This window comes from Chrysemys picta, chromosome 16 (genome assembly GCF_011386835.1).
Source record: "Chrysemys picta bellii isolate R12L10 chromosome 16, ASM1138683v2, whole genome shotgun sequence".
Classification (NCBI taxonomy): domain Eukaryota; kingdom Metazoa; phylum Chordata; order Testudines; family Emydidae; genus Chrysemys; species Chrysemys picta.
The window spans coordinates 8342932-8362321 of NC_088806.1; the positions used below are offsets into that span (position 1 = coordinate 8342932).

A 19390-nucleotide genomic window follows, 5' to 3' on the forward strand; every position below is an offset into this window, starting at 1 on the left:
TAGCTGGTTTCTGTAGTGTAGTGGCTATCACATTTGCCTAACACACACAAGGTCCCTGGTTCGAAACCAGGCAGAAAGATTTCTGCTTTCTCTCTTTTGGTCTTTTATCACTCCAAGTCCTTTTTCAACTATATCCATAGCTTCTATGCTTTCTTCCTCATTATTTTTTTCCTTTCATGGAGCTTTAAGTTCAAAAGGAGAGGGTTAGCCTGCATTTTGAGGGAAGGAACAGACCATCATTTGCGAGACTGCCAGCTACATAACAAATCTGAGTGTAGAAGAATCCGAACCCTTTGTCCTGTGTATTTAGCTCCCAGCCAGCAGTTTTCCCCTCACTTTTGTTTATGTTGAGCTAACTACAAACAGCCTATTGTATCCTTTTCATGTCAGAGAAATCTATTGACTGATGATCACATTTCCACTACTTTCCTAGCTAAGCAGGGTTGGGGGTGTGAGGAATCAGAACATAATAATTGGAATGCTCTAACCCCCCTCCTTTTAACATACAACATCACATTCCCCTTTTTAAATAATGTTTTTCCCATAATATTTTTGAACACTCATCATCTTGCATGTCTTCAAACGATGTTAATGCAAGCTCTGAGTTACAAATTTCCTTACTGTTCCATTGGTATTTTTAGCACAGTATATTCATTTTTATTGCCATCTTGTTTTACTCTCACCCTGGTTTTTATAAATCATCACAAATGCAGTAACGAGGTGTTAGAGAAATATACAAGAAATGAAAACAGTGTGATCCAGTCGATAGGCAGAGAGCTGACTCCGTCCACAGCCTGAAACAATCTCCATGAAAATAAAGAGAGCTGGGAAGGATATGACACAAAAGTACTTATATGCCCAATGCAGGGATGGAGCCAATGTAGGAAGAAGAAGAGAAGCTAAAGATCACTGAAGGGGGACAGTCAACTCCTGGAGGGTTATTTTTCCCTCTCTTAGCTAGGCTAGAATGGAAGAGGAGAAAATTCTCTCTCACTCTCAGAGAATGATGGAAATGTCAATTGGTCCTCTCTTCCTCTTCTACTAAAGCTCAGAGACAGGAAGAGATACTTTCAGCCTAAGAGCCTCAAGAGAGCAGGCAAAGCTAAGGGCCCTGTTGCATGGAATGTAACTCCTGTTAGCTCATGTGAGGTAGTGTCAAAACCCCTCCCTGGGCTTCTAGGAAAGAGATGGTATTGGCTCCATGTGTTTTCCTGGAAGAGCCTCTAGGTAGGAGGAGGAAGAAGTGGAGAGGGTTGTGATGGGCCTAAATGAAAGCAGAAGAGGATTGTTCTTCTTGGGGTTTGTTTGTGTTACTCTTGTGATCCTTGTGGAGGAAGCTGAGGCATCATTTGAGTTTGTGTCAAAGCCTTTGGTTGGGCTCAGTTTGTGACCCTAAGCACAGAGGATCCTTAACCCTTGGTTCTTGTCCCCTCAGGGCAATGGAGAAAGTACCAGGTTCTAAAATTAGACAGAGGAGCCAGAGGAAGCCTAGTACAGGTGATAAAAAACACCCACTGTTACCCAGGGCCAGCTTTAAGCTGATTCGGCTGATTCCCCAGAATGGGGCCCTGCGCCTAAGAGGGCCCCGCAACGTGAGGGGCTGCCGGTGGAGCGGGGGGGGGGGAAAAAGCCGAGTCCTGCTTCTCCCCCCTCCCTCCAGTGCTTGCGCCGCCATACAGCTGATCAGCGCAAGCTTGGGATGGAGGGGTGAGGAAGAGGAATGTGGCGTGCTTGGGGAAGAGGTGGGGCCAGGGCAGCGATTTGGGGAGGGATCCAATGGGGCAGGGAGGGGGGAGTCAGGGCAGGGCCGGGGTTGGGGCGGAGGGGGGCACCAGACAATTCGCGTCCCGGCATGGGGCCTCCAGCTAAACCTGTCCCACACACCTGTCTGCAGCCAGCCCCATGTCCACTGGTGCCCTTGCAGTTCCCAGGGCAGTAACCCTGCACACCTGCTTCAATGAAGGGGGTAGGGAGCAGCTGGGACCCACACATGTGCACACCCTAGGGTGACTAGACAGCAAGTGTGAAAAATTGGGACGGGGTGGTAATAGGAGCCTATATTAGAAAAAGACCCAAAAATCAAGTGTGTCACTATAAAATTGGGACATCTGGTCACCCTAGCACACCCGCAGGGAGTGGCGGGGACCCACACATGTGAAACAGAGCTCATTTCTAGTTCAGGCCCGTCTTCTTAAAAAAGAACTTTAGGCTTTAACATACGTCCATATTTTCCTGGAGATGTCGGGCTTTTTGGTTCTTAAATCACCATCTGGGTGGAATATACGGATGTATGGTAACCCTATTGGTACAAAAAATACATCCTGTGGCACATCCCTTAAATCATAACTTTTTATAGGGAACCGGTTGTTAAGATTTTAGCAGTTCATCACTTAGCATAGGTATGTTCCCATTGTGGACCTTTCATACAGGTAGAGCTGGGCAAATCATTTATATCCTTGCTTGCTAGCTAGCCTAACCTATATAATAATAACACTGGTCTACAATTTTTGAGACGTCGTCTGCTTCAGAAATAAAATGTGCTATTTATTATGTATTTTGATGTGCTGAATTCAAATATGACAATTAAAACAACTGATTGGCTACTGTTTCTAAGATATTTAAGTTTTTTCATTTTATGTCTATGTATATTGTGTAGATAGTAGAGTTTTAATCATGAATTGTAAACCTAGGTCTTTTCATGTGTTTCTGGTTGCTTTACATGGTAATATTTCACCTGTCCTGTTTATGCAACACTTTAAAAATCAGCAAAAGGGTTATATAAATAAAATTTATTATGAAACAAAAGGCAAAAAACTATTATGTACATAGTTTAGTCCTATTCAGTGTCTACTCAGCACTTCTTGGCTTGTCTCTTGTATTCATTAAATGGAGCATCTCTTGTCACTGTCCAGCAATAGTCTGCAACCATTGATGGGCTCCATTTGCCCTGATACCATTTCTCCATTCTTGCAACGTCCTGGTGAAATTGCTCGCCATGCTCGTCGCTCACTGCTCCGCAGTTCGGTGGAAAAAAATCTAGATGAGAGTGCAAAAAATGTATCTTTAGTGACATGTTGCAACCAAGGCTTTTGTATGCCTTGAGGAGGTTTTCCACCAACAACCTGTAGTTGTCTGCCTTGTTGTTTCCGAGAAAATTTATTGCCACTAACTGGAAGGCTTTCCATGCCATCTTTTCCTTGCCACGCAGTGCATGGTCAAATGCATCATCTCGAAGAAGTTCACGAATCTGAGGACCAACAAAGACACCTTCCTTTATCTTAGCTTCACTTAACCTTGGAAATTTTCCACGGAGGTACTTGAAAGCTGCTTGTGTTTTGTCAATGGCCTTGACAAAGTTCTTCATCAGACCCAGCTTGATGTGTAAGGGTGGTAACAAAATCTTCCTTGATTCAACAAGTGGTGGATGCTGAACACTTTTCCTCCCAGGCTAACCCCCTCCTTTTGCCCTTAAAAGATTAATGGAAGGAAAAACTAATGAAGAAGAAAGCATATGAATTATGGATGTATTTGAGAAAGGACTTGGACTAAAAGAACCAGAAGCACCAATGCTCCTGGCTGGTTTTGAACCAGATACCTTCTTCATGTTAGACCACCATAATTACCCCTACACCACAGAAACCACCTATGATTACACCTTGGGAAAAGAGGCTGAAGGACCCCCCCTGTGCTCACTGTCAATACCAGAGCCCAGGCCAATGCATTGACACAAATTCAAATGATGCTTCAGCTTCCTCCAGCAGGTTCACAAGAGCAACACAAATCCCAAGAGGAACAATCTTCCTGTGCCTTGATTTACCACAGCACAACCTTCTCTGCTTCTCCTGCCTACCTAGTAGCTCTTACGGGAGAGCCCACTGAGCAGAGAGCAATTCTGTCCTAGAACCCAAGCCAGGGGTTTTGACACCACCTCATTTGAGCTGCTATGTTTCACAATGACAGGCCTTTTAGCTTTGCCTGCCCCCTAGTGCTGCTCCTGGTTTATCAACTCTGCATGCTTAGGAAGCAGCTAAACTGCTGTGCCCCCCTTAGACTCAGAGACTCATAGACTTTAAGGTCAGAAGGGACCACTATGATCATCTAGTCTGACCTCCCGCATGATGCAGACCACAAAAGCTGACCCACCCACTCCTGGAATAATTCTCTCCCTTGACTCAGCTGTTGAAGTTCCCAAATCATGATTTAAAGACTTTAAGTCGCAAAGAATCCTCCAGCAAGCGACCCCTGCCCCATGCTGCAGAGGAAGGCGAAAAACCTCCAGGGCCTCTGCCAATCTACCCTGGAGGAAAATTCCTTCCCGAACCCAAATATGGTGATCAGCTGAACCCCGAGCATGCGGGCAAGATTCTCCAGCCAGACCATCCGGAAAAAGTTCTCTGTAGTAACTTTTAATATCCCATCATTGACCATTGTTACTAATTACCAGCGATGGCACGTTATTGACCTATTGACTAAAATCACGTTATCCCATCAAACCATCCCCTCCATAAACTTATCAAGCTTAATCTTAAAGCCAGAGAGGTCTTTCGCCTCCACTGTTTCTCTCGGAAGGCTGTTCCAGAACTTCACCCCTCTGATGGTTAGAAACCTTCATCTAATTTCAAGCCTAAACTTCCCGACGGCCAGTTTATATCCATTTGTTCTTGTGTCCACATTAGTACTGAGCTGAAATAATTCCTCTCCCTCCTTTGTATTTATCCCTCTGATATATTTAAAGAGAGCAATCATATCCCCCCTCAGCCTTCTTTTGGTTAAGGTAAACAAACCGAGCTCCTCGAGTTTCCTTTCATACGACAGGGTTTCCATTCCTTGGATCATCCTAGTGGCCCTTCTCTGTACCCGTTCCAGTTTGAATTCATCCTTTTTAAACATGGGAGACCAGAACTGCACACAGTACTGCAAATGAGGTCTCACCAGTGCCTTGTATAACGGAACCAGCACCTCCTTATCCCTACTAGAAATACCTCGCCTAATGCATCCCAAGACCACATTAGCTTTTTTCACGGCCACGTCACATTGCCGACTCATAGTCATCCTGCGATCAACCAGGACTCTGAGGTCCTTCTCCTCTTCCATTACTTCCAACCGATGCGTCCCCAGATTATAACTAAAATTCTTGTTAGTCATCCCTAAATGCATAACCGTACACTTCTCACTATTAAATTTCATCCCATTACTATTACTCCAGTTTACAAGGTCATCCAAATCTCCCTGCAGGATATCCCGATCCTTCTCCGAATTGGCAATACCTCCCAACTTTGTGTCATCCGCAAACTTTATCAGCCCACTCCTACATTTGGTTCCGAGGTCAGTAATAAATAGATTACGTAAAATCGGACCCAAAACCGAACCTTGAGGAACTCCACTGGTAACCTCCCTCCAACCTGACAGTTCACCTTTCAGTACGACCCGCTGCAGTCTCCCCTTTAACCAGTTCTTTATCCACCTCTGGATTTTCATATCAATCCCCATCTTTTCCAGATTAACCAATAATTCCTCATGCAGTACCGTATCAAACGCTTTACTGAAATCGAGGTATATTAGATCCACCACATTTCCTTTATCTAAAAAATCTGTTACTTTCTCAAAGAAGGAGATCAGGTTGGTTTGGCATGATCTATATTTCGTAAAACCATGTTGTAATTTGTCCCAGTTGCCATTGACCTCAACGTCCTTAACTACTTTCTCCTTCAAATTTTTTTCCAAGACCTTGCATATTACAGATGTTAAACTAACAGGCCTGTAGTTACCCGGGTCACTTTTTTCCCCCTTCTTGAAAATAGGAACCACATTAGCTATTCTCCAGTCAAACGGTACCACCCCCGAGTTTACAGATTCATTAAAAATTATCGCTAATGGGCTTGCAATTTCTCGCGCCAGTTCCTTAAATATTCTCGGATGAAGATCATCCGGTCCGCCCAATTTACTCCCCTTAAGCTATTCGAGTTTGGCTTCTACCTCGGTTATGGTAATGTCAACCCCCCCTCCTTTATTCCCATCTGTCACGCTGCCACTATTCCTAAGCCCTTGATTAGCCTCATTAAAGACCGATGCAAAATATTCATTTAGATATTGTGCCATGCCTAGATTATCCTTAATCTCCACTCCATCTACAGTCTTAAGCGGTCCCACTTCTTCTTTCTTTGTTTTCTTCCTATTTATATGGCTATAAAACCTCTTACTATTGGTTTTAATTCTCCTCGCAAAGTCCAACTCTACACGGCTTTTGGCCTTTCTCACTCCATCTCTACATGCTCTGACCTCAATAAGGTAGGTTTCTTTGCTGATCCCTCCCATCTTCCACTCCTTGTACACTTTCTGTTTTTTCTTAATCACCCCTCTGAGAAGCTCGCTCATCCAGCTCAGTCTAAATCTCCTGCCCACGAACCGTTTTCCCTTTCTCAGGATACAGACCTCCGACAGCTCCTGCAACTTCAACTTGAAATAATCCCAGGCACCTTCCGCCTTTAGATCCATAAATATGTTAGTCCAATCCACTTCCCTAACTAGTCACCTTAATTTATTAAAGTTAGCCCTTTTGAAATCGTAAACCTTAGTCTCCGAGTTAATTCTGTTAATCCTTCCATTTAGTTTAAACCGAATTAGCTCATGATCACTCGAGCCAAGGTTGTCCCTTACAACCATTTCCTCAATGAGGTCCTCACTACTCACCAAAACCAAATCTAAAATGGCATCCCCCCTCGTCGGTTCAGCAACTACTTGATGAAGGAATTCATCAGCTATCACGTCTAGGAAAATCTGAGCCCTATTACTATTGTTACTAGCATTTGTTCCCCAATCTATATCCGGGAAGTTAAAGTCTCCCATGATTACACAGTTCCTATTAGTATTTACCTCCCTAAAAACATTAAAGAGTTCTCTGTCTAGATCCTGGCGGTCTATAGCACACCCCAAGCACTATCTCAGGGGAGACTGTAGTAGTTCTTTTACCCAATGTGAGTAATGCCCAGACTCCGTCTTATCCATTCCATCGCTTATTATTTCTTTATAGTTTACCTCATTATTGACATACAATGCTACTCCCCCACCTTTGCCTTTGTTCCGGTCTTTCCTAAACAGCACATACCCTTCCATACCTGTACTCCAGTCATGACTACCGTTCCACCACGTTTCGGTTATGCCTACGATATCCGGTTTCATTTCTCGGATCAGGAGCTCCAATTCCTCCATTTTGTTACCTAGGCTTCTCGCATTGGTGTATAAACATCTTAATTTATGCCGTTTGGCCTCTGTCACATTTGTTATCCAATTTGGTACGGACACCGTACCGCCAGTATGACCTATTAGTCTAGTATCCATCCTCCCTCTCCTCCTTATGTCCAATCTCTTCCCCCCGGCTATATCCGTTCTTATCTCATTGTCCTCCCTCTCAATGTTATAATCTGGTGTGGAAATTAACTGGACATCTCCCAACCGTCTCCCTCAAATTCCTAGTTTAAAGCTCTTTTGATGAGATGAGATGAGCCAGCCTCCCTCCCAGAAGTCTATTTCCTTCCCTACTTAGGTGAAGTCCGTCCCGTGAGAACAGTTTTCTGTCCCCCGAAAGCCTCCCAGTGGCCATACATCCCAAAGCCCTCTTTATAGCACCACTTCCTTACCCAACTATTTATCATCACAATCCTATCACCCCTTTGCTGCCCTTCTCTAGGAACAGGCAGAATCCCACTGAAGATGATCTGAGCCTCGATTTCCTTAAGCGTCTTCCCCAGCCTGGCATAATCTCCCTTGATTCTCTCCAGCGAGAACCTAGCCATGTCATTCATTCCTACATGAAGGATGATCAAGGGGTTCTTACCTGCTCCTTTTAGGATCCTTTTCAACCACCGGTCCACATCCAGTATCTTAGCGCCTGGTAGACAGCAAACCGTTCTGTTCTCTGGGTCCGCCCTGGTCACAGACCTGTCTAACCTCCTCAGTAAGGAGTCCCCAATCACGTAAACCTGTCTCTGCCTGGTGACAGTGCAATCTACTAATCTATCCCCTGTTCCCTCTAGTTGCAACCCCTGTCCCTTCCTATTTTCCCTTCTAATCCCCCTTATGCCAACCTGTATCCTCCCGGGGCCCAGATTTGGTGCTGTCTCCATCAACTCCTCCCCTCTTTCTATGGGACTAGCTGCTCTTCTCTTCTTCCTCACCTTCCCACCTTCAGTTACCACCTGCTGCACCCCTTCCTCGTTTTCCAAACACCTAAACCTCTTCCTGAGCTCTATTTCTCCTTCACTGGCCCTCCTTTTCCTTGGCCTGCTTCTCATGGTCACATGCTTCCACTGCCCTTGTTCTCCCCCTGGCATTCCCTCCTCACAGGCCTTTGCCCCTGCTTCCACCTGTACCCCTGAGCATTCCCCTTCAGCCACTCCTTGTCTTTGCTCCATCAGCTGCATGAACCCCCTTCTAAACTCTGCCAGGGTATCCACCTGCATCTCCAAACCTCGGATCTTTTCTTCCAGCAGCTCTATTAGGCGGCACTTCATGCAGACATACCTCTGTTCAGGCATCCCCGCTAAGACCATGTACATACCGCAGCAGCCACATGCAATCATCTGCATTGTGTCCCCTGCTGCTTGGCTCATGGCTGCTGTTGTCTGTGCCCGCCTGCTCACCTGTGCCCTCTGCACCTGGGGTAACACAGCACACGGGGCACCGCGCCCTCCTGCCTCCCCTTCCACCTCCCCCTGTAAATTCCCACTCAAACTGCCCTGTTAGCAGCCCTGTTCGCCGGCTGCTGTGCCGCTGCCTGGCTGGGTGGCCGCTTTTATAGGCCCTCTCCTCCGCCCTCTAATCAGGGCTCAGCTGCCCTCCCAGCACGCTGCCCCTACAGGCGTCTACACATACAAGCACTACAAAGACAGATGCAAATACAGATACCTTCTCCTCCAATGGAACTCCCACTCAAACTCCCGTTAGCAGCCCTGTTCGCCGGCTCCTGTGCCGCTGCACGCAGATGTTCCGCTGTCTGGCTGGGTGGCCGCTTTTATAGGCCCTCTCCTCAGCCAAGCTCCGCCCCCTAATCAGAGTTTATCAACTCTGCATGCTTAGGAATCAGCTAAACTGCTGGGCCCCCCTTCTCACCGGCTGCCTTGCTTCCTCTCCTTGTCCTCCTAAGCAATCCCAGGTCCTTTCCCAAAAAAGCTTTTGTCAGAAGCCGGACCGGAGTGTCCTAAGTACCTTCAGGTTTCCCCCCAACATTTCCTAAGGCAAACAGTCATTCCCTTCTCTGACATGCATGCAGTCATTTCATAGGGCAGAGTGTTAAGGTATTAAGATTTGGGGAACTATTCTTAGCAACTTCTCTGTGTAGATTTCAGAGGTGTTCACACACTCACCTCCACTGAGCCTCACTGTTACACCCCAATCGAATAGAAAGGCTGTGACGGCTCCACATCCATAAAAAAACAATAGACAAAAATTGAAAAAGGGAAATACATTTCAAAGATTACAAAGGGTTGGATCTCTGCAGCTCTTCATCTTTGGATTCACATGGAGTAGGAACTGCAGATGCAATTGAGGAACCAGGTAATGGCATATATGGTCCAGCACTTTGGGGTAGTAGGCTTTTCAGGTACAAGACTAGTGAAGGCTGCATAACCAGTTGACGTTGTGCTTCATTCCCCAGAGGGATCAGTCCTGGGTTCCTGGCAGTAAGCCTCTCTTAGATGACTTAATTAACATAGAATGCAAGACTGGTCATACTGGGTCAGATCAATGGTCCATCTAGCCCAGTATGCTGCTTGAGAGTGACCAGCGCCAGATGCTTCAGAGGGAATGAACAGAACAGGTTTCTTGATCTGAAAGCTGAAGGACCTCCACCCTTACCTTTAACTTTATTGTTGTAGATTCCAGCTTACCCCACTTCCCCCAAGGTCTCTGGGCAAATCAGGTGTGAACAAATCCTTCGATACAGACATGTCCCACTCCAGATGAAGTGAGACAGAATTTGGGCCAATGTCAGTTTTAAAAAGTCCCGCTTAACCCAGCAGTTTTCTCAAAGTATCTGCTGTCGTAAACCACATGTAGTGTAGACATGCGAACCCCAAAGGTATCAAACATGAAAGAAACATAAGGCCAGTTATAGGGAGGTTTCCATGGCCAGGCCTGAGAGTTAAACAGCTGGGCTCTAACAGCTGGCCTCCTCAAAAGGAAAAGGGGTATCAGCACCCATAAAAATAACTGGTTGCAAAAATAAATCATCATGCATCCATCACCATTTTAAATTCTGACTTCTCTTGCCCGATGTGTCTTTGTTAAGCAAACAAGTGAACTGGAACTCTGTGGCTTTTACCCTCTAACTGGGTAAAAGGTTACATATCTTGTCTCAAGAAATTTTCATCTTAACAGAAAATTTATTTTAAAGTTTATCAAAATAAATTCCATTTGAAATAGAAATAATTACAGTCTATACTGGGTCTCTATTCTCATACATGCTATTTCTCTCACATATTCCCCCACTCTAATTCCTTTGGAGTGAGGTTTTAATTTCAGGATTAGCCACCATTTCCTATATAGTAGGAGGGGGCAGGGAGAAAACTAGAATAAAACCTGAATTATATTGTAACACTGAAAGTTATCACATAATCAGCCTCTTACTTTACACTAATTAACTATTTAATTACATTGTCGCTGATAACAATTTATTCAAATATTACAAAATATAAACCTATAGGGCAGTTTTCTCTTATTTCCCATTTCCACCCAGTGAGCTTTGTGTGAAGTCGAATTCTACAATAACCTAGGAGCCTTCCATTTCTGTGAGTTCATTTATCCCTGGGTCTTCTCCCATAAGTGTGAGTGGAAGGGGTCTCACACTACATGGGAAGGTTGCATTATGAGAAAAAACACCTCTGCTCTACTTTCACACTTTCTAATCTTTCAAAGTATCAGGAGGTGGAGAAGTGATACAAATGCGTTAGATTCAAGAGCAAAACTAAGAGACCAAATCACAGACAATGGACTCAGCATTCATGTATCCTGCAGTCAGAACAAGGAATCTGATACACACACACACCCATTGGCTACCATCATTTGCACAGCATGGAAGTGCTTCTTGTCCAACAAGGCAGCCAGATGGGGACCCATAGGCATGGAATGGCTCTGAAGGAATCAGCTGTTTCTCGCTGTGCTTCATGAAACTTTGGATCCAAATGGTAAAGGACAATTATTCACAATTTAATCAATACATCCTTTAGGACCATGATCAATACCACTTAACTGGGGAGCAACATTCTAAAAATAGTTTACCTGGACCAAAGGTTACCATAGCTTCCATCTCTGGAGTGAAAATCAACCATTAGTACCTGCAATTTCTATCTGAGTTCTTGTCAAATCTTTGACTTTACTTGGAGTAATTTTACACTTCTCTGGTGTAGAATTCTTCACCAAACACACAACATATCAGTAGCAATAGTGAGGTATAACTCCCCCAAATATGCGCTTTTATTTCTTTAATCTGATGGCACAGATTTAAATAGGGACTAAATTCAGGTGCGTCTTAGAATCCCCGTAAGACATCAAATGTCAGGTATCTATTAAAAATAGGTATCTTTCTGCAGCTATATCACATTCAACATGGACTTCATTTTCTACACATTTGCAGCATCTCCCAGGGGTGAGCTGAACAGAAATGTCATTTCCATTTTTCCCATCTCTACCAAGATAGGGATTGCATTTCCCAAATAAAAGGCAACATGCACCTGATCAGGAAGGAGATATCTTCAGGAGCAACTTCCTGCAGGGCCTGGCTCACAACTGCTTTGGGAGCGCAATGCATGAATCCTCTTCCCAGCCCTTTAGAGAAAATATTTGCCTAACCAATTGAAAAACAGGGGGATTGGGATGGTGATGGGGAATAAGGGAATCCCTCTGACTTACTTATCCTATCTTCTTCTGTTGTTACAGAGGGGAAATGACATTTTTCCCTATCCCTGCCCTATTCCTGCTCTTTGTTATAGTTCAATATATTTTAAGTGAGGAAAATGGTAGTAAAAATATCTGCTCTCCAGCACAACCTGAAGCAACATCAAAGCAACTGGGAATGAAATAATTTGTTCCCGAAGGGGGAACTTGATGACTAACAATTGCTTTGAAATGGGGGAACAGTATAACCCTGATGCTCAGGATTTGTTTAGACTAGGAAAAGTGATGGAGTTTAGGTCAGGTCAAGGGGAAAGCTAATGCCAACCACTGCACCTGGGCTACATCTCCTCTACAACTATAATTGTCTTTTTACACCAAGATCACTTAAATGAGCAGCCAATGCCATGTACAGTCCTAGTGGATTTAAGGCACAGGTAGTTTTTGCTGCAGTGTAGCTTATTGGGATCAATTCTCTGTCTCTCACTTGGAGTTGATGAACATTCCTGGCTGGAGTGACACACACTCCTATGACTCAAAAGGAGTTGATAGAAAAGATCAGATGACTGACCCCAAAGAAGGATGAGCTGCAAAAGGCAGAACCAGGCAACTCATCTGGGGGAGCTGAGAGACCATGGTGATGATAGTGCAAATATTGCTATGTGGGAATTAACAAATGTGTTTTAAAAAAAAATCTTTGGCCAGCCCTAGTCAAGGCATTTGTTACAGTTCTCTCTCATGTGGATTTTCTGATGTCTAATAAGGCTTGAGCTCTGATTGAAGCATTTTCCACACTCAGAGCATGTGTACAGCATCTCTTCTGGGTGGATTCTCTGATCTGTGGTAAGGGATGAGCTATAACTGAAGCGTTACCCTTATTCAGAGTATGTGTAGGGTTTCTATCCAGTGTGGATTCTCCTATGTGTGATAAGTTGTGAGCTCCGACTGAAGCATTTCCCACACTCAGAGCATCCATAAGGTTTCTCACCTGTGTGGATTCTCCTATGTGTGATCAGGACAGAGCTCTGATTAAAGCTTTCCCCGCACTCAGAGCATGTGTAAGGTCTCTCACCAGTGTGGATTCTCTTATGTTTGGTAAGGGCTGAACTACCAATGAAGCGTTTCCCACACTCAGAGCATGTGTAGGGTTTCTCTCCTGTGTGAATTCTATGATGTGTGATAAGGTATGAGTTCTGACTAAAGCTTTTCCCACACTCAGCGCATATGTAGGGCCTCTCTCCTGTGTGGATTCGCTGATGTGAGATGAGGGCTGAACTATCAATGAAGCATTTCCCACACTCTGGGCATTCATAAGGTTTCTCACCCATGTGGATTCTCCTATGTGCGGTAAGGTTTGATCTCCGATTGAAGCATTTCCCACACACAGAGCATCCATAAGGTTTCTCACCCATGTGGACTGTCCTATGTCTGATAAGGTGTGAGCTCCGATTGAAGCATTTCCCACACACAGAGCATCCATAAGGTTTCTCACCCGTGTGGATTCTCCTATGTGTGATAAGGGCTGAGCTCCAATTGAACCTTTTCCCACATTCAGGACATATGTAGGGTCTCTCTCCTCTGTGGATTCTCTGATGTTTGAGAAGGTCAGAGCTCCCATTGAAGCTTTTCCCACACTCATGGCATGTGTAGTGTGTTCCTTCCAAGTTGATTCTTTCGCTTGTAATAAGGTCTGAGTGGCTATTGAAGTTTTCCTCTGGCCTGTGCTGACTCTCAGAGGCTTTTTCTTTTTCTGGGAGTGCACAACTCCTGGAAACATTCCCTTTGGATCTTACTGATAACGTCCCATGTGGTTCTACTTGCTCAGCATCTTCCTGCTGGGGTTTCTCCTTGTTCTCACTCACCATCCCAACACCTGATGGGAGACAGAGAGAATCCAGGGATATGTCACTTACTGCACCAGAGAGAAAGGAAATCTCAGTGAGAGGAATGGAAAAATGGGTGAACAAACCAAAATATGTGCAGGAGAGATTAAATCTATCAGGAGCTGATTTTTCCCAAAACCTTCCTCAGAGCAGAGAGAGGAAGGGATCAGTTCCGGGTCCGCATCTCACCAGAACTATCAGGGGAAAGCGAGACTGGGGCGGGACCTGCTGTCAGTTGTCAGTCAGGATAGGTGGGAAGCCATGAGTGACATCTGCATAATGATTCCACATCTGCAGGGAACAATCCTGAACTTGGAGTGCTCACAAGGTCTTTGTAGGGCATCCCAACTGTTTCCTGTATTCATGGACAATTTTTGAGTTGGGGTTTAACCAATTCCTCACCTGTGCAGGCAGCTCTTGGGAACACTTCTTTCTCAGAGCCCAGGAGGTCTGGGACCCAGGGCTCTTCCCCTTGTTCCAAATGCGAGATCACATCAGGTTTGGAAACTGGAAACCCTATTCCAGGCAAAGAAAACAAGGGAGATCAGTGGAATTTGTGGGAGACTTGTCACAAGGAATATTCCTTGGTTTTAATCCCAGCTCATTTTTAAGTAGTAACATCCCAAGGCCATCTTCCTTGGCTCAAAGTGGCAGGAGAGTTATTATTATAAATCATATTCATTACCTTAATGCATAAGAGCCAACTAACAGTGGGTCCGTGTTGTGCTAGGCACAGGACAAACCCAGAATAGTAGATGACCCATGCCCTGAAGCTTTACAATCTAAATAGACAAGACAGACACAGAATGGGGAAACGGGTAGAACCCATCAGCGGGTCAGTGTTTTCTGGAAATTGCTACTATTACTGAATTTTTGTCTGAAATTACTCTTTACTTCTGGAATCACCCTTCCTGTCCGGAATTGCTGAACAGAGGGTGGGTGGGGCATGCAGGGTCACAAATCTTGGCTGCATCCACAGCACCTCTCCCCTGCACACAGCTGCTTCATGTCCCATCTCCCCAGCACATAGCTGGCTTTAGGCGCTCAACATCCAGTCTCGTTCCTACCTCCCCCCACACAGCTGGCTCCTGTCCCCTCCCCCCAATGCACTTTCATGCTGTAAAGGATTATATATTTCTCATGTTTGTCAATTACTCTGTCCTCTGTATATTTGAGCCAGCCCTTGAAAGCATGAATATTTCACAGACTACGATGCTGAGATGGGCCAGATGATACCGGGGAGGCTGAGGGATGGGTTTCCTGTGCAATCTGGTGTCACTAAGGCTGGATCTCAAGGCTGGTTATGCAGATCTCCATCTTTTGAAGCTATGCCCCCCCATGCAGAAAGGGGCAGTGACTTATTTTACCTCTTTCAGGAGACTGAAGAAGACAGACAGACTCTTTGGGGAGAAACAGCTAAGTTTGAGCTGACTGAGGAGGGTCTCTTTGGGCTACAAACTGACATGGCCTGGTAACCAAGAGGTAACCCCTTAGGGAAGGTTTTAATACGCTTTGGAACTGATCAGGGATTCCCACAAGGACTGATGAGGGGGCGATGGTAAATACACATTTAGATCCTTTGCTTGTTTTATATCTTTTCCCCATAAGGCGCACTGGCACACTGTCATGGATCCATAGGATCTGTGCAATGCCCTGGTTTTTAAACAGTCCTTGGGAGGTGCCCCTTGAGTGCACTAGACCCCCAAGGGATCCCACTCTTCCACAAGGATAGGCCATGTAGCTTCAACACCTGAGACTGAGCCTCTGGCTTCAACCCTCCTATTTCAACCTGTGAGCTCTGCCAGCAGGTCCAGCTGAACGACACTGCTGTTCAGAGACTGTTCCTCATCCATGCTTCAATGCACCTCAGCAAGTTTTTGCTGTGACACTGGGAAGACTTTTAAAACATAGCAGGGTTTATTAGTGAACCAAAACACAGCATTGGAAAGTCCTTAAATTAGCGCGGAGAAGCTGCTGTAGAAAACATTTTCTTTTCTTTTCACTGTGCCTGTCCATTTGTCTTTGCTCCAGTAGAGCTTCCTGCGTCTGCGAGCCCAGTTCTTCCTGGTCCCAAAAACATAATGAGTCCACGTATGCTTTGCTCAGCCAAGCAGGGATCCTCCCATGGACAGTTGACAATTATTCCCTTGTCTCTGTCGGGTATTCCATTGATGTAGGTTGGTTCCAGCCAGTCCTTAATTAATTAATTAATTAAACTCCCCCAGTGTGTGGAGATGGTTGGGGAATTAAACACTAAAATTCAGGAGCAACAGCCTCTAATTCTTCCAGAAAAGGAGAATGTAAGAAACAAGACCTGGGCCACACGAGCTCAGCAGGGACAGGCTCAAAGATCAAAGGAGCCTGGAGGGAACACAGCTTGTGGCTGCTGCAGACAGGGAGAGGTAAGACAAGACTCTCTCCAAACTCTCACTCCTCTTGATACTGACCTGATTTTATGATCTATGACCTAGTCTCATGTGTTGTGGGCAATTTTATACTCACTAGAGGTAAAATGACATTACCAGAATATTGTTTATTAGCTTGGAACATGCATGGTGGGGCAAGGAGGTGAACCTAAATAAATGAGTTATTAAGCTTGCTACAGTTAAGGGGCTTATATTAGGTTGAGGCTCTGTGGGAGTAGTTATGCTGAAGTCTGGGATTTACCTAAATAGGCCTAAGGAGAGAATCCCAGGTCAGATATTTTGAACCCTCATTTTAAGAGACTAACGAGGAACCATAAACAAGTGCAATACAGCACAGGATTCTAAAAAAAGTAAGTTTTGGGGGCTTTAACAATTAGGTTGCTATGCAGTATCTCAGCAGTTGGACCGTATTCATACATTGGAATTATTAATAAATAAGTGACGTAAATCATGAGTATTAATGCTTAATGCTTAATTATGGACTTCCCAAAGGCCACACGTGGGTTGGGGCAGCTATTGACATTACTGTAATCAGAGTAAAGTAGCAGATATGGTATAGAGCCATCCTATTACCATAAGGAAGTGGATAAAATACCTCTCCTAGTTACCATTTTTTCATTTTGTCGGGTCCCCGAGACTGTGACCTGAAGCAGGACCTCCCTTCTGATGGTCTATCTTGCCCCTTAATCTTTGTTTCCAACGGTGTCCATAACTTGTAAGCATACACAGTGCAAGACACTCTTTACTATACTTATCTTAGTCTAATCATTACATGTATTGATCCTTGCCTATGGTTTCAATTAGAACTGTCTGTATTAAATCAAGTTTCTGTGTGTTTCACCAAATTTCATCTCCTCAATTAACTTCGAGTAGCCATGAACTATTGGGGCAAGCTGTACCCCAATACGTAATCTTATAGGTGTAAAAATTATACAGGCTACACTACCACCCTATGACATCATCAACAAAATGCCCATTTGTGCCTGGGTAGTGGCCCTGCTATGGGAAGGAGGAATGCAGAAAGGACTCAGGATCGGTGGCCAGGGTCACTGTGCACAGAGATGGGGAAGTTATATGGGGAGGGGGGTAATGAGTGGGAGAGGGAGGTCAAGAGTTAAAATAATAATATTTTGGGGAAAATGTATAATGAAGTGAAACTGAACAGAAATAAAACTGGAGTGTAGGCTCTAAAGCAACAAGGCTTGGGTAGGGATTCAGGATTAAAGGTCTGGGATCCCCCTCAGCTCTAGATCCCCAAACCTCTCCTCCCTCCCACTGACCCACCTAGCCCACTTCCTGGGTGCCCTTCCTCCATATTCTCCACCCCTTCTTCCCACTACTCTCAGTCGTCACTACCTCCCGGCACCTTGGGAGCTTCTTGTATTCCCTCCTCATCTCTCATGACCTCATCCCTCCCTGCTGTTTCTTACCTCTAATCCTGCACATGCGCTCCCCATCTCCTGGCACCTCAGAATTAGGTACTCCCCCCTTCTCCTCCCCTCCCATGGCTCTGTTCTCCGTTCACCCATGAGGTCCTGAATGGCAACATTATATGCTCTCCTATTAAAAGAGGAGCTCATCTGACTGTCACACAAGCCATGCATAAGTCACACTATTTACTTAATTTAGAATTCTACAGGCAGCATATTTTCCTCTTCAGTGAAGAAAAGGCATGAAAGATCTAGTTATTAATGTAGTTATTAATGTCTCCAATAAGGAGACATTAAATGCAATTTTAAAATGACTGACGGCACCAAAAAGGCACATGTCCAAAAATGATTCTAGTGGGTGGGAGATAAGGCAAAAAAGGAGGGGGCAAAGAAACTTGTATGGTGAATAAAGTTATAAAGTTATTACTACTCAGGTTCTTCAGAGACCCCACAGCTACTAATAATCCAGGGGACAGGACTCCTTACCCAGCAAGACCACCATCTCATAGTTCTCCTGCATGACATCCCTGTAGAGGGCTCTTTGAGTGGCATCCAGGAGAGCCCCCTCTTCCCTGGTGAAATACACAGCCACCTCCTCGAAAGTCACCAGTCTCTGAAAGAGCAAGAGTCCAACACTCAGTACCTGCTGCCCCAGTCAAAACCCCACTATTCACAGAACAGCAGCACCGGGGGGAAGCTCTGGGAGGCACATGTTAACAGAGTCCCACCCCAACCTTGCTTAGAGCAGCCAGGAGGCATCAGAGGGTAGAAAGAGAGAACCTTTGTCTCCCAGCTGACAGATGGAGGCAGGGTCCTCACATTTATCACATACTTACTAGCCAAAGCTTCATATAGGATATAGGGCTATCTCTGGACCCTGTTGGTGGCTCCCTGGTAGGAATCCCAACACTCTCCAAATGAAATATATGGAAGAAAGGGGAAGTCAATAGTAAAGAATATAAGTTAGAAGGTCAGAATTGTAGAAAATTGGTAGGGGAAGCTATCAGAAATCAATAACCAATCAATGAAAATAAGAAGGAAGTAGAAAATTAATCTTAGCAATGATAGTGGTAAATTACTAGATGGAAATGGCAGAAGTATCAAAAATAATGCAGAAGAGGTAAAAGTGTTCAATAAATATTTCTCTCCTAGATTTGGGGAAAAACAGATGATGTAACACATATCCTAAGATGTTGACAACGACACTCTTTCCATTCCAATAAGAATTTATGAGGACGTTAAACAACAGTTATTAAACTTAGACATGTTTAAATTAGCAGGTCCAGATAACTTGTATCTAAGAGTTTAAGCCCTGGTCTACACTATGAGGTTAGGTCAAATTTAGCCGTGGTAGGTCGATTTTATACTCAATGCGTTTACACAACCAACCCCGTTCTGTCAACTTAAAGGGCTTTTAAAACAACTCATGTACTCCTCCCCGGCTAGGGGATTAGCGCTAAAATTGACCTTGCTGGGTCAAATTTGGGTTAGTATAGACACAATTCGACGGTATTGGCCTCCGATAGCTATCCCAGAGTGCTCCAATGTGACTGCTCTGGACAGCACTTTCAACTCCGATGCACTAGTCAGGTACACAGGAAAAGCCCTGGGAACTTTTGCATTTTATTTCCTGTTTGGTCAGCGTGGCGAGCTCAGCAGCATAGGTGACCATGCAGTCCCAGAATCGCAAACGAACTCCAGCATGGACCGAATGGAAGCCACTCGATCTGATTGCTGTATGGAGAAAAGAATCTGTGCAGGCAGA

General features: G+C 44.8%; 1 protein-coding gene across 3 annotated transcripts in view; it reads right to left on the reverse strand.

The window, feature by feature from the left end:
• Nucleotides 1-19390, reverse strand: part of LOC101938535 (zinc finger protein 501-like) — a 59820-nt gene that overhangs the window by 13583 nt on the left and 26847 nt on the right. For 2 of the 3 annotated variants that reach the window (XM_065569940.1, XM_065569941.1), the window contains 3 exons: nucleotides 18112-18238; nucleotides 14172-14285; nucleotides 10360-13759 (listed from right to left, as the gene is read on the reverse strand). In XM_065569940.1, the coding sequence (XP_065426012.1) occupies nucleotides 12786-13759; nucleotides 14172-14285; nucleotides 18112-18238 (1215 nt within the window). In that variant the 3' untranslated portion in view covers nucleotides 10360-12785. Of the gene's footprint in view, nucleotides 1-10359; nucleotides 13760-14171; nucleotides 14286-18111; nucleotides 18239-19390 lie in introns of those variants that run through there. The other variant, XM_065569942.1, reaches the window with a different exon arrangement.